Source organism: Falco biarmicus, chromosome 2 (genome assembly GCF_023638135.1).
Source record: "Falco biarmicus isolate bFalBia1 chromosome 2, bFalBia1.pri, whole genome shotgun sequence".
Taxonomy (NCBI): domain Eukaryota; kingdom Metazoa; phylum Chordata; class Aves; order Falconiformes; family Falconidae; genus Falco; species Falco biarmicus.
In genome coordinates, this window is record NC_079289.1 from 15,049,428 (window position 1) to 15,062,236 (window position 12,809).

At 37.0% G+C, this 12,809-nt stretch overlaps 1 protein-coding gene across 1 annotated transcript in view; it reads left to right on the top strand.

Moving 5' to 3' along the window:
• ARHGAP42 (Rho GTPase activating protein 42) overlaps window positions 1-12,809 on the top strand; it is a 162,173-nt gene that overhangs the window by 116,512 nt on the left and 32,852 nt on the right. Inside the window, exons 8-12 of the mRNA XM_056328674.1 lie at window positions 2,853-2,982; window positions 7,205-7,305; window positions 7,614-7,723; window positions 11,597-11,675; window positions 12,511-12,550. Coding sequence (XP_056184649.1) covers window positions 2,853-2,982; window positions 7,205-7,305; window positions 7,614-7,723; window positions 11,597-11,675; window positions 12,511-12,550 — 460 coding nt within the window. The remainder of the gene's footprint in view (window positions 1-2,852; window positions 2,983-7,204; window positions 7,306-7,613; window positions 7,724-11,596; window positions 11,676-12,510; window positions 12,551-12,809) is intronic.

Genomic DNA, 12,809 nt, shown 5'->3' on the forward strand with positions numbered 1-12,809 from the left:
TTTTGCAGTTACTCCATTTCTTTTCCATTCTTTCAAGTAAAGGTACTCACCCAACAGAAATTTTTGTAGCTGCAGTAGAGTCAAAGAATCTACAGCAGTTTAGAAGATCTGACATCAGCTTTTCTAGATAGTTCCTTGGCCGCTGAACTTAGGGAATATGAAACAGGTCTGGGAGTACAAAAGCACCTTACTGTGCGCAATGGCTATTGTAATAAAGAGGTTGGGGTTTACTGTTAGTGTGGGTTACTGGAAAATAAAATACCGGCATTTTCCCTGTAGCAGCTTGCCATTAGAGAGGCGTATGTTGGCTTGAAGTTGGAAGACAGCATTGCCTTGGCACTGTTAATGTAGGTCTGCATTCTTAGGAGTACTGCACTCTTCCAGGCTTTGCTGCAACTAAACATGCACAGCACACCTCCGTGGTCCCCTCCCCTTTTATGTCTGTGGTTTATATATAGCCGTAGATCCCGTTTAAAATGCTGCTTGATGAAATAATGCAAAAACTCCTATGTGATTAACCGTTTCCTTTTGGATCAAAATGCAAATGTTGTATGTCTGTAGGGCATCTCAGCTCCTTGTTTGTCCTTTCAAATTATTTATTTGCTACTTTTGGTTTGCTACTGAGACTTTTCAGGTAAAGGCACAAGGGGTCAGTGTTGTTGCACAGCACAGTTTCAGTGAAAGGGTGAAAAACATGCTTCAGTCCAGAGATTTGTTTAATAAGGCAGGTTCTGAGAGGAGTGTGAGCCCACAGCACAGGGCAAAACTGGCATTGTAAGTTAGAATAAGTTGGGATCTTCTATGTGCATATCTAGAGAAACAGAATTATTAACAGATTTTTTCAATTTCAGTGTTAATTAAGAAATAGTTAAACTTAATCTCTTCTTAAATATTAAATAAGTGCAACTTGAAGTTTTAAATAGACTGCAGAGGTAGAGGGAGATGTAAAGTTCGGCAGAAGGAACGATGTATTATGATATTTTGTATTATATTTCTACATCAGAGAAACATGTACATGAAGATATAGTGGGATACAGTACATCATTCACTGCTGTTATACAAAAGTTTGAATTCTGACTCCAGATCTAGATCCACATCTTCCTTTTGCTAGCTTGGCTGTCCACTGATTTGTCACTCAGAGGATCACCCGGCCTCAGACTGAAGTGAAATAATTTATGTAGAGAAAGACAAACTGAGGACAGAGTTCAGGGAAAATTGTGTTCAGCCTGTCTGTTGTATCTCTCAAAAGTACTCTTCTCCATTGCATTGTGTTTTAAGGTCTTGGAGAATAGTTGATCCAAACTGCTGTTTCTGTTCTTAAAATTGTCCTACAGGTTAGAGTAGGAGCAGTAAGAGCCGTAGGAGTAGCAGAGCAGTGGCAGACTGACAGCTCTTATCAGGTCACCATGTCCTAGCATGACCTGTTTTCACTTTCCCTGTTTCAGCTGGCCGGTGGCCTCTTTGTTTGTCCATTTGGCTTTGTCTTCTATAACTTGATTCAAAGTCCTGGCTACTTAAAAGTAGTCATTACATATTAATTAATTAATAGACAAAGAGAGGTAAGCTTTCAGAATCAAGACATTCCTCCCTTCAATGGCATGTCCCTCCTGAAGGTCTCAAAATGATCTCTGTTAAGTTCGGTCTGAAGTGATATTTCATCCTAAGGATATAATCTGAAAAGTTCAGGGAAGAATTTTACCTCCCTCTCTAATAATAATGTATGTCTTCAAGAAGATGTAACATGTATTATTATACTACTGTGCAGCTCCATGAACGGTCCGCAAAAAGGGGAAAATATTCTACCAGGGTGTAAAATTCTGAAAACATCTTTCTGACTAGTCAGGATTAGAGTCTATAAGATGACTGCAGAAACATAAAATTCTTCCCTACTACCTGTAGGACAAAATGTTCAACACCTGGTATGTTGGTAGCAACCTATCGAACTTACAGCATCTGATAATAATGCTCCTTTACTATATCGTGCCAGGTACGTGGAGGGAAACCCTGGCCTCACTGAATTCAATAGGAAAAAATGTCCATTTACATGCATATAGATACTAGCAAATGTAAATAACCCACCTTGCTACCTAATTGTTTGCCTGCTTACACACACAATATTTAGGGTAGACACTTCCATGTTTTTGGCACAGTTTTGCCACTTGTGACCTGTTTCTTACCTAGCATATTTATGTTATTCTTTACTGTGGTGGTTGCATAGTCCTATCAAAAACTGTTCATGACATTGCCAGTAACCTGACTGTTCTGAGTATCAGCAGCTGTGGTATTACTGCAGATACGGATGCACAGTACATTTGTCGCTTCCACATGTGGAGACACTGCAGCTGCCTGGAGACATTAGCCTGGCGTTAACCCAAACTAGTGTTTTCTGTGCTGTACCTCAAGTTGTGCAGTGGGACTTAATACCTGGAGCTATGCTATCAGCAGCTTCTAGTTTAGCCTGACTTCCATCTGTGTATCCTAAAATACATGGAGAGAAAGCGTGCACCTGTCTGCAGAATACTATGTAAGCATACCTAAAGATATGAAATGACCTCCTTTCTGAGGTTCAGTGACCTGCAGAAAGAGGAATGTTACTGTTCTCAACTATGTTTCCTTTACACTTGTGTGCTGACATTGAATTCTTTATTACTATGTTGTTCCTAGGCTTCTAGAGAAATTAAAGGTATTATTCTTTATTGGGTTTTTTTTCTCTCCTTTTGTCTCTGTCAAGTGCTTCTGTTGGTCTCTGATACAGTTTTCTTGGCATTATGACTAACTAGTTCTTCATTATTGTTTTAGTACTTGCATGACATGATGAGGATTTTTTGTTTGTTTCCTTTTCCGGGTATTAGACACGGAATAATTTTGAAAGCACTAGGCAGGAAGTGGAGAGACTCATGCAAAGAATGAAATCGGCCAACCAGGATTACAGACCACCAAGTCAATGGACAATGGAAGGCTATCTCTATGTGCAGGAGAAACGTGAGTAAAACAGTTGTACCTTTTAATTTTATTTGAAAGGCATAGCAACATGCAAAGATGAGAAAATGGTTCAGTTAGCAAGACAACACATCAGCTCTCTGTTTGAATATCTGCAGACTTCTGCTGTAGTTGCTTTCCAAATGATTGAGAGGTTCAAAAGTGTTTGACTTTTCAAAAAGCTCTTATAGAGTAGCTACAGTCAGATGGGATGGTGATCAAAACACTTGTAAGCAACGCAACTCCTTCCCTCTGTCCTTGTGGGTAGGTGCCTGCTATGGGTCACCTCAGTGGCTGGTAGCAAGCTCTGCTCTGGCTGGCTACCCTACACCTTGCTGCAGAAGCTGCAAGATCTCAGCACTCTGCTTTGGCTCTACCTTTCAAAGCCTGCTGCCTCAGGTACTTTCCGTGCCTGAACAGGGCCTATATAGTTCACCCAGCAGGAGCAAGTTCCACCTTGTACCAGGAATTTCCACTTGACCCAGCCACCTTGAGAGTAAATGAATGTGCACATAATGAAAAACAGAGATGTAAGAAAAAGAAAAGTAATCTAAATACAGTCTGTCGGCTCCAAAATAGCTGCAAATCTATACCTGTGTTCTATTCACTTCATAAAACATGAGAATGAAATGATGAACTAAATGAAGCTATAGAACTAAAGTTGTCGTAAGTGGCTGAAAGTACTTGGAAGAGCCTAGCAGTACATCAAGTGGTGAATGAAAACAGAACCAGGAAATAAGTGAGAAGGCAAAGGAGAGAATTCAAAACTATACATCAGCTGAAGTATCAGCTGTCAGTGATTTACACTCTAGCCAGTACAGAAAACCAAGCCAAACTAGCTATGTTAGGCAGGATCATACAAAACCCCCAGTAAAATAGTTTTCATTGCATGGGATACCCAGATTTATATATTTATTTAAAAAATTTTGTATTTGCTGTGGAATCAACCTGACACTAGCGGATTGTGTAGCGGTGTTTTGAGATAGTGTGTACATTCTCATGCAAGTTGGATGTTCATGCAAAAATTATTAAATGCAACTTTACACCTGATTTCTCAATCTAAAAATAAATAGAAGCCATCTGGATATAGAACTCCTGTGTCAGATTTGACCCCACTTGACCTCAGTTTTGAGGATATCTTCTTCACTGCTTGTTTTTAGGTGATAACTGCGCCAAAGAGACCACATGGAGTTATAGATAACTGATTTTTCATTAAATTAATCTTTATTCTATATGTGAGCTAAAAGAAAGAAGCCTCAATGCTTATCAGTTAACATCAGCCACTCTTATTAGCACTGAAAGTTTTAAGAAGACCCTCTATGTTTTAATTGAGTAATAATAATAAAAGAAACCTGTGTTAAGTGGAAATTACATTGAGCTCTGGTAATGGGAGAGGGAGAAAAGGAGTGAAATATTGGACACATGCTGTGCTTCATTAAATAGTGAGAGGTCAACTTGACATCCTTTTACTGAAAAGAAATTTGTTCATTAATTTATTCTGGAGTAAGAGTAACAGGGTCTGTAATATCTGTGTCAGTAGGAAAGGTACTAGTTGTATATTTCCTTGTCATGCAGGTTTACTTTCCTACAACTATCATCCCATAAATTCTTGTCAAATTATGGGTAATGGGGTTGAACATCTGCTATTCTTGAAAGTCAATCCTGTATATATTTATTACTGGTATGCATGGTGGCAAATATGTTTGGTTTTGTTTTTTTTTTTAAATGGCAGTAGGACATAAAATGTTTTCATTCAGATGGATGGCCATGAGTGACAGACTTAAAGTTGCAATGTAGGTGTCTTGCTACACTTTTTTAATGAAAAACGGGTGACTTCTAAACTCACTTAGAACTGCTTTGGGAGTGTTCATCCTTATATACGCTGAAACATTTAATGAAATGCCATCAGAGGAAAAATTGATGCAGAGTAATTATAGATTTTGTTTTGCTATGTGAAAATAAGCTTAAATATGGGAACAGAACAGCTAACTTCTGAGGGTGGGTAACTAGTTGACTTTTCAATTCATGACATTACTTTCCTGCAAAAAGCAGGCAATGGGAGAACTTTCTCCAAGCTGACATCACAGACCATGCAAATTTCCACATCTACATTTCTGGGTTGCCAGACATCTGACTTACAAGACTGATGCAGTCTCTTGTATTTCCACCACCCTTGTGGAAGGCTACGTTTAGAAGGCAAAGCCATTTTATCTATAGTAAAACTATTAGTTTTGTTTTTAACACTTTACATTTTTATTTTAACTGGTTACATTTGAAAAAAAACCAACACCACCACAAAACACTTGAAATACTACTTTTTTTTTTTTAACTCAGAGCTCTTTCATTTTAAAAAGAATTACAAGGTTCAGATATACTTTACTTTGAAAAAATTAATGTCTTATTTTTCCTGTGAGTGTTTACCATTGAAGTGAATTAGAAAATCACGTGTGGGTTGAAAGTATCATCTAGTCCTTTCCTATTCTGAATTCACACACTAGATACAATACTGCATTAGATACATATATATTTTGCTTTGGCATATACCTTTGCAATGGTTCTCAGAGAGGGACCATGTTTGAATGCCAGGCTCTGAAGCATAATGCTACCCAAGAGGAAAGAAATTATTTTCTTTCTTGGTACCTCTTCACACAGCCATTGTGTTTGTTCTCTGCAGCTGAGTACCCAGCAGCTGTGTCGATGCTAGTAAAAAAAATGGGGCTGTACTCAGCCAGAGACAAGCTTGCCCAGGGTATCCCATCCTCTGTGTTAAATGTCCTGTCCTCAGAAATCAAGAAGAGTTTTTCATGTTACCTAGTCAGTGTGAATGCTGCCAGCACTGTTTATTAACCAGTACAGTTATAGCCATAATCTTCTGACCCAAGGGGGGGCAGTCACACTGCAAAAACCTGAATTGTCCTGTTCTCTGCAGTGCACCACCCCTCCAGATGGATCTGTAAGAATCCGGGAGCTTATCTTGTTCTCTGTGCTACAGTAAACGTTGGGGTTTTTTCCAGAAAATTGTGGGAGATCTTAGCTGTACTTGTGGGACATGGAGAGAATTACGGAAATAGTGGGAGGATGTACTCCATGTCCTCGCAGCAAAGAACACGTTATAAATACAGGTATTTACAGCTAGGTTAGAGGATGAAGTTTAAAACACCGTTTAGCTTAAGCTCAAGAGGGTTTTGTGTTTAGATTCACTGAAGGTTCACAGCAATGCCTGAGCAAAACTCTGGGTAATCCAGGAGTGATAACATCTTCTGCATCAGAGAGCCTATACTTTGCAGTCGGATTAAGAAGTAGCGTGGTGTGACCTCTGCAGGATAAGGCATACATCCATGCACTTGGGGATTGCTATAGATTTCATGTGTGGCTATCTAAATGAAAGACTGGTGAATCCCTAAGTACATTTTACTTTGGTGTTGTGAGTGTGTGCAGTTGTCAGTTTGTGGACAAGGTCCACTGTTACAGCCACCACTTCCCCAGCAGGACCCCTTTCAAGACATAAAAGGCCAGTGTTTCTTGCTGAAGGTGCCACCTCTGCCACCTAGCATTATATCCCTCTTCTCTAAAACACTGTTGGGTTAGAGTGCACTGTTCCTTTCCTTCCTTTCCACTCATGCAATGAAATCACCTGTTAGTGTTCAACTATCTTAAGATTCTGTCTCTGAGCCAATGCCATTTTACCCACTCCCTTAAGGTAACAGGTGGAAGAATAACTTCCCTACGATACTACCAAAAGTATTTGTTACCTTTGACAAGAACTCTGAAAGGAAAGGGAAATGCACTCTTGACTTCGTGACTTCATCCAGTTTTCTGGATCTAATAGCAGACTTCAAGGTTTCCCTCAGAGCAAGGATGTAATACTGGATCGTTGTGCTTCACTTGGGTTCAAAAAATCTTCAACTCTATTTCCTAGGCAGAAGAATCCTCAGGATCTTGCCTGTCTCCTGCCTGTGTACCCTAGTAAAATGCTGTTACCCATTCAGTTGCTAAAGAAAATCAGTCTGCTGGAACTTTGTTAAGTAACCTTATCAAGCTGTAATATTTTTTAAAATTATACCTGAACAACATGTTCACATTAAAAAAAATAGGGGTTTTATTATTATTATTCTCTAGTCTACATGTGATTGCTGTTACATTTAATTTCTCTATTCTAACTTCAACTAAAGTAATGATAAAATGCCAAAATAATTATTTTTAATATTGTCTCTCTTTAATCTAGGACCTCTTGGATTTACATGGGTAAAGCATTACTGCACTTACGATAAAGGAACAAAAACATTTACAATGAGTATAGCTGAAACAAAATCTGGTGGAAAAGTGGTGAGTTGCACATACATGAACACATACATGAACATGTAACTTATAATCATGTCATAGAAACAGATGCTGGTAAAGTTTTGAATTTAGGGAGTTTCTGAAATATAATGATTAAGTAACAAATATATGACAGAAAGCTCTTAACTGTAGTCTAAATTTATACACAGAGGAATTACTGTATATGTTCCTAAATAATATTAATCCCCATCTTAACGTGTTCTTTGGACTGTTTATACAGTTAAATTTGAGATGTGAAGCCAAGGTATATCAGCATACTTGCTGTGCTAATTTAGTTTTGTTTTGTTTTATAGAATGGCCTTGTCACAAGCTCACCAGAAATATTCAAGCTGAAATCTTGCATCAGGAGAAAAACAGATTCAATTGACAAACGTTTCTGTTTTGATATTGAAGTCTTTGAGAGGTTTGCATTTTTTTGTTGTGTTAACAAATTGAAAATAATTAAAAATAGAAGCATTTGTAACAAGTATTTTGCAACAAAAATAATAGTTACTCCTGTAATAGGAACACATACTTCTCAATAGGCCTGTATCCAGACAAACTAGGCTTTCAAGACTTAGTACTTGTTTATTCAAAATTGTTTTTCTAAAAAACATCATTACATTTCATATGTGTTATCTTAACTATATTATATTTGTGTGCAGATACAGGTTCTGTAAGAATCCATCTTGTAGCACAACTGACTACCCTTTTTTAGGAACAGATCATAAATACTTTTATAAATACTTACTAATAAGCATATTCTGTACCAATCTTTATTTATTTCAGAAATATATGGGAGCACATAATTTTTCTTTTTTGAAAATTACTTCTACAACATTTTTCCCCTCTTTTTCCTGGATGTTAAAACTACATAAGAGAAATGAAAACAGCTTTCTCATATTTGAAGTATATGTATACAGTGCTTTGTAAAAGTATTTTTTTCAAGCTTGGGAGTAAGGAGACATATTTAATTATTTTTTCCCTTAAAATCGGATAAATAGACTGACTTTTGTAGTCATTTGCTTAAGAACTATTTTATGACTGATACTGTCATTTAAATTCTATTCAGAACTGCTGTATTTACATGAATATTTTGAAACTACTTTAATACTTTCAAATATAGTACATTATTTTTCTAAAATAGACTTCAAGTGAGTCCAGGTTTAAGAAACAGAAATTTTATATGAACAAACGTTGAGACTAATTGGTCTCTTGAAAGCTCCTAAGCTTGAATTGACAGGTTGAGTCTGAAACTGGTGGTTTTTTCTTTCTAAGTAGAATTGCATTGATTAGACATATCTGTGGCAGTACCATAGTAACGTATTCACAAGTGAGTGTTGTCCCTTCTGTCTCCCTTGCTCTACTAGAATGTCCACAGTTCAATAGAACTGCACAGAACAATTAGTTCCATCTGCAGTTCTTCAAGTTCTCGTTAAAAAGATAGTTACAGGCACTTCTTGCATATCATTTATTCCCTTTGGACATTTTGATTGATTACAAATGTGCATGGCCTACAAGGTAAAGTCATTCTGGAAACTTGGGCAGGAGATGGGAAGGGCTGTAGGATACAAAGCTAGCTGGTCATTATTGTAAGGGTCTAACTTTCCCAGGCTGATGGAAAGTTCACTTTTACAATTGATTTGGTATTCAGCAGGGAAGTAGTGATTTTTTTTACAAGTCAGCAGGGGAGATAAATAGACAATGGAATACCTAGAAATATTTGGTGGGAGTTCATATACAGGGGCAACATTAATCTCTTCTGAACGTTTTGTTGGTAAAACTTGGATTTCACCTAAGAAAGAGAAAATACAGTGGCTGTTACTGATGTCAGTAATGTGTAAGAATGTGAGAGTTGATGTAAATATAAGCACAGGACTGGAATACTGAAGATTCAAAAGTCTGTGATAATGATTGCATTTGAAATAATTTTAAGTTCAAGACTTAATATTATTTACTTGGAGTATAATGTTTGACATCACCTGCCAAATACAGAAAAACTTTAAAAGTAATGGGCATTAGTAAAAGGTGAGTTTCCTTAGTCATGTGAAGGTATGACTTTTCATAATGAAAAAACTTTTTAAAAATGTGCAGCTACACCAGTCTTCAAGATTTTGTTGCAAGATTTTGAGTAAATTCTGTCTCCAAATACTTTTATCCCATAGAACTAATTATCTCCTTATATTTTGTGCAACATTGTAGGAAAAGTTACATGAAATATTATTTTATTAAAAAATTGGAAGACCACGCAGACTGATGTGCACATCTCATTTCATGAAAGGGCCATGTTAACTGAAAGAAACCCTTGTGAACAAGTAATGGAGAACAGACACTGTCGGCTCTTCTAATTGACATAATTAATTTAACATTTACTTTGGTGTCTGTCACACCTACATTCAGCTCAGACTTGTAAAAACTAATCTAGAGGTCACACCATCTTATTTGCACTGGAGCTATAAAAAGAGGTAGCATCAAAAAGTATGTTTTACCTTGAATGTAGTGTTAATTTCTGACAAATTACCAACTGCTTCAGTAACTAGAGAGAAAGTTAGCTCAAAACATATTGGAGTTTGTTTGGTGGGGTTATTTTGTTTGTCTTTTTAGAGGAAACTAATATTTGAAGGTTGTAGTGTTAGATATTTGAGTGTTAAAACATGATATACAATGACTGCAAACTTGGCCAACAGACTGAATCAGAAACCCAGAGCTAAGACCAGGTTTCTCTGAGCCTGAAGTGAAATGACACTGAGAAATTTCTGCTCTTACTGTACATGCTGACCAAAGGGACTACAAGTATAAATGCAATTTTCCAACTTAAATATTAATCAGTAGTCAGAAAGAAGAAAAAACAAAAATCAGTTTCTATTTCTAAAATGTTTTTGAGAGAAAAATTCCTAGGGCAAGAATCTGTGAGTAGGGAGCAAGATGGAATGTTAAAACAGAAATAAACTTAGACTGTATATAGATAGAAAATAGAAATACAGAAAAACAATCATACCTCTTAATCTGGATTAACTGTATTTTTTACACTTGTGATAGTAGATAGCAAACAGTACTCCGCTTGGCATTTTTATGTGTAAGGGCAGGGCTTGCTGCTTCTTGAATGGTTTGGTGTATGTGTGTGAACACACATTTTGATATTTTATATTGTCCAATTGCTTTCTTGCATGCTTTTTAAATAGAAAGTGACAGTGTAGGTCTTTTGGAGCAAGTGGGAAAAGGATGGTGGGGTTTTGGGTAGTTATTTTTTATGGTGGAAGATGAAAACCTAGTAAAAACTACAGTGTCCTTTTATTTGTGAACTTACCATGGAAAAATCACGGTTTGGGACAGTCTGCTGAAAGTTTTGAGCAGAGTTGTACTAGCCTAGTGTGGGTGCAGGAATTTTTAAAATTGACTGTCTCATGGGCATTCTATGTTCGCAAATCAGTGAATTAATTTCAAAGCATTTCTTAAAGGAGTAATTTGGCTATGATCACAAGTAGAGACTAATTATTTGTATTTACATGTCTGTTCATATAGTTGTTCCAGCAACAAAGACTGAAATTGGTTCCCTCATCCCTTCACTGGTTCCCATGACTCCTTTTCTGTGCAATGTCAAAGCTTCATCAACAGAGAGTATACGCCTATTTTTTAACTCCTATCCTAACAGTTAGATCACAGCCAGCGGAAAGAACTAGTTTTATGAATCCTCTCGAATAAAGAATTCCTGCTCCATGACAGTACTCAGCTCAGTTGGCTTTACATCTGCAGACTTGAGATACCATCTCAAAGTGCTCTTTTTAGGCAACCATTTTAGGGCACATTTCTTTTGACTGACTTTGGATGTCTATTATGGGGTATGATGGCTTTTAGATTAGAAGTACCTACTTCTCTTCATTTGCTATGAAAGGAATGTAGATAACTAGCTCAAAGCATAGACTATTTAGTCAAATTGAGCTGATGTATCTTGCCCTTAAGTTTTCCACCCTGAGCATCTCTCCCCACTGAAAACTGGGTTGTATGGGATCCTGTTTGCAGATTTGTAACTCATCATGCAATATGGAGGTGCCTAATACCTATTAGATGGCTGTAGTGTTTAATACTAGGCATCTAAAATCACATGTTGCAGTACCAAGCTTTTAAAAAACAGACCTGTTTTTCAATCGAGCTCGAAGTTACTGTGTTATGTTGGAAGCTATTAGCTTTCTTTAACTTCTCTCCATCTTTTTTGTATTCACTTCATGTCAATATGCATGTGGATTCTGCCCTCAGATACGAAATTACTAGCTTCAGTGTATGTCTATGTTTTTGACAGACCTGGAATCATCACACTGCAAGCTTTTTCAGAATCCAACCGAAAACTGTGGCTTGAAGCTATGGATGGAAAGGAACCAGTAAGGATATTTTTTTCGTTTTCTTTCTTTTTACAGTTTTATGGCACACATATTAAAGAAAGAAGCTACTATGTATTTCAGATGCTGTGTTACAGTACAGGCAAATACCGTTCTGTTCTTTTTGAGACACTTATTCCAAGTACACAGCAAAGTTAGGTACAAAGTAGAAAGAAGAACTATTAATGCATTTAAGACTTGATTTGTATATTATTATGTTAAGATATTTAATGTTCAAGTAATATGATAGCATATTGTCTAATAGGATTCATGGTTCACATAACATTTGTGAAGTAGTACGTTCTGCATTGGTAAAGACAAACCATCTTTTGGGCAGCATCATGGAGCAAACAGTACCATCCTGAAAGGCACTGCAGGGAGCATAAAAATGTGTTGAAACTTATGAAGAGACAGGATTGTGTGAGATTTCTTCCCACTATTAATCTTGCTCTTAAAAAAGTCACTGAATGAGGGTGATGCCAGACCTGCATCCAAGGGGAAAAAAATGGTTGGTTGGTTTTATGAGCTAGATGAGTGTTTTTACAAGCTGCTTGCTTGACTGAAACAGTAGAGAAATTACATCAGTAGTTGTATTGAAATTTAACCCATTTGGAGTCTGCAGATGTGATTTCTAACACATTTTAGGTGTCTACCCCAACACCTGTTAACCTGGGTGAGTGCTGTGGGGGTAAACATCTAAAGAAGGTGAAAGGCAAGGCTGGCTTTCCCCTAGCAGCAAGCTAATACACAGCATGTTGCAACTACCAATAAACCTGACAATAAAGATTTTAAAGCAGACACTGACCTGTTGTGTTTTGTGTGGTTTTTTTTCCCACAGATCTACACGCTGCCAGCCATTATTAGCAAGAAGGAAGAAAGTAAGCTCTTTCTTCATACAGAGTGACCAAATATTGCTATATTTCTGTAGTATGGTTTCTAGATACGTATGTGTAAGAGAGAAATATTAATTATTTTATGTTTTCTTTCTATTGCTATGAAATAACTGCTGGATTACATGATTGGGTTACACGAAAGCACGTCTAAGCTATGTAAACTGTGAGAAAGCCTTCAACTTTTGTATTACTATCAAACATAAATTGGAAGAAAATTTGATTGGGCCGGAAGCTATAATATATT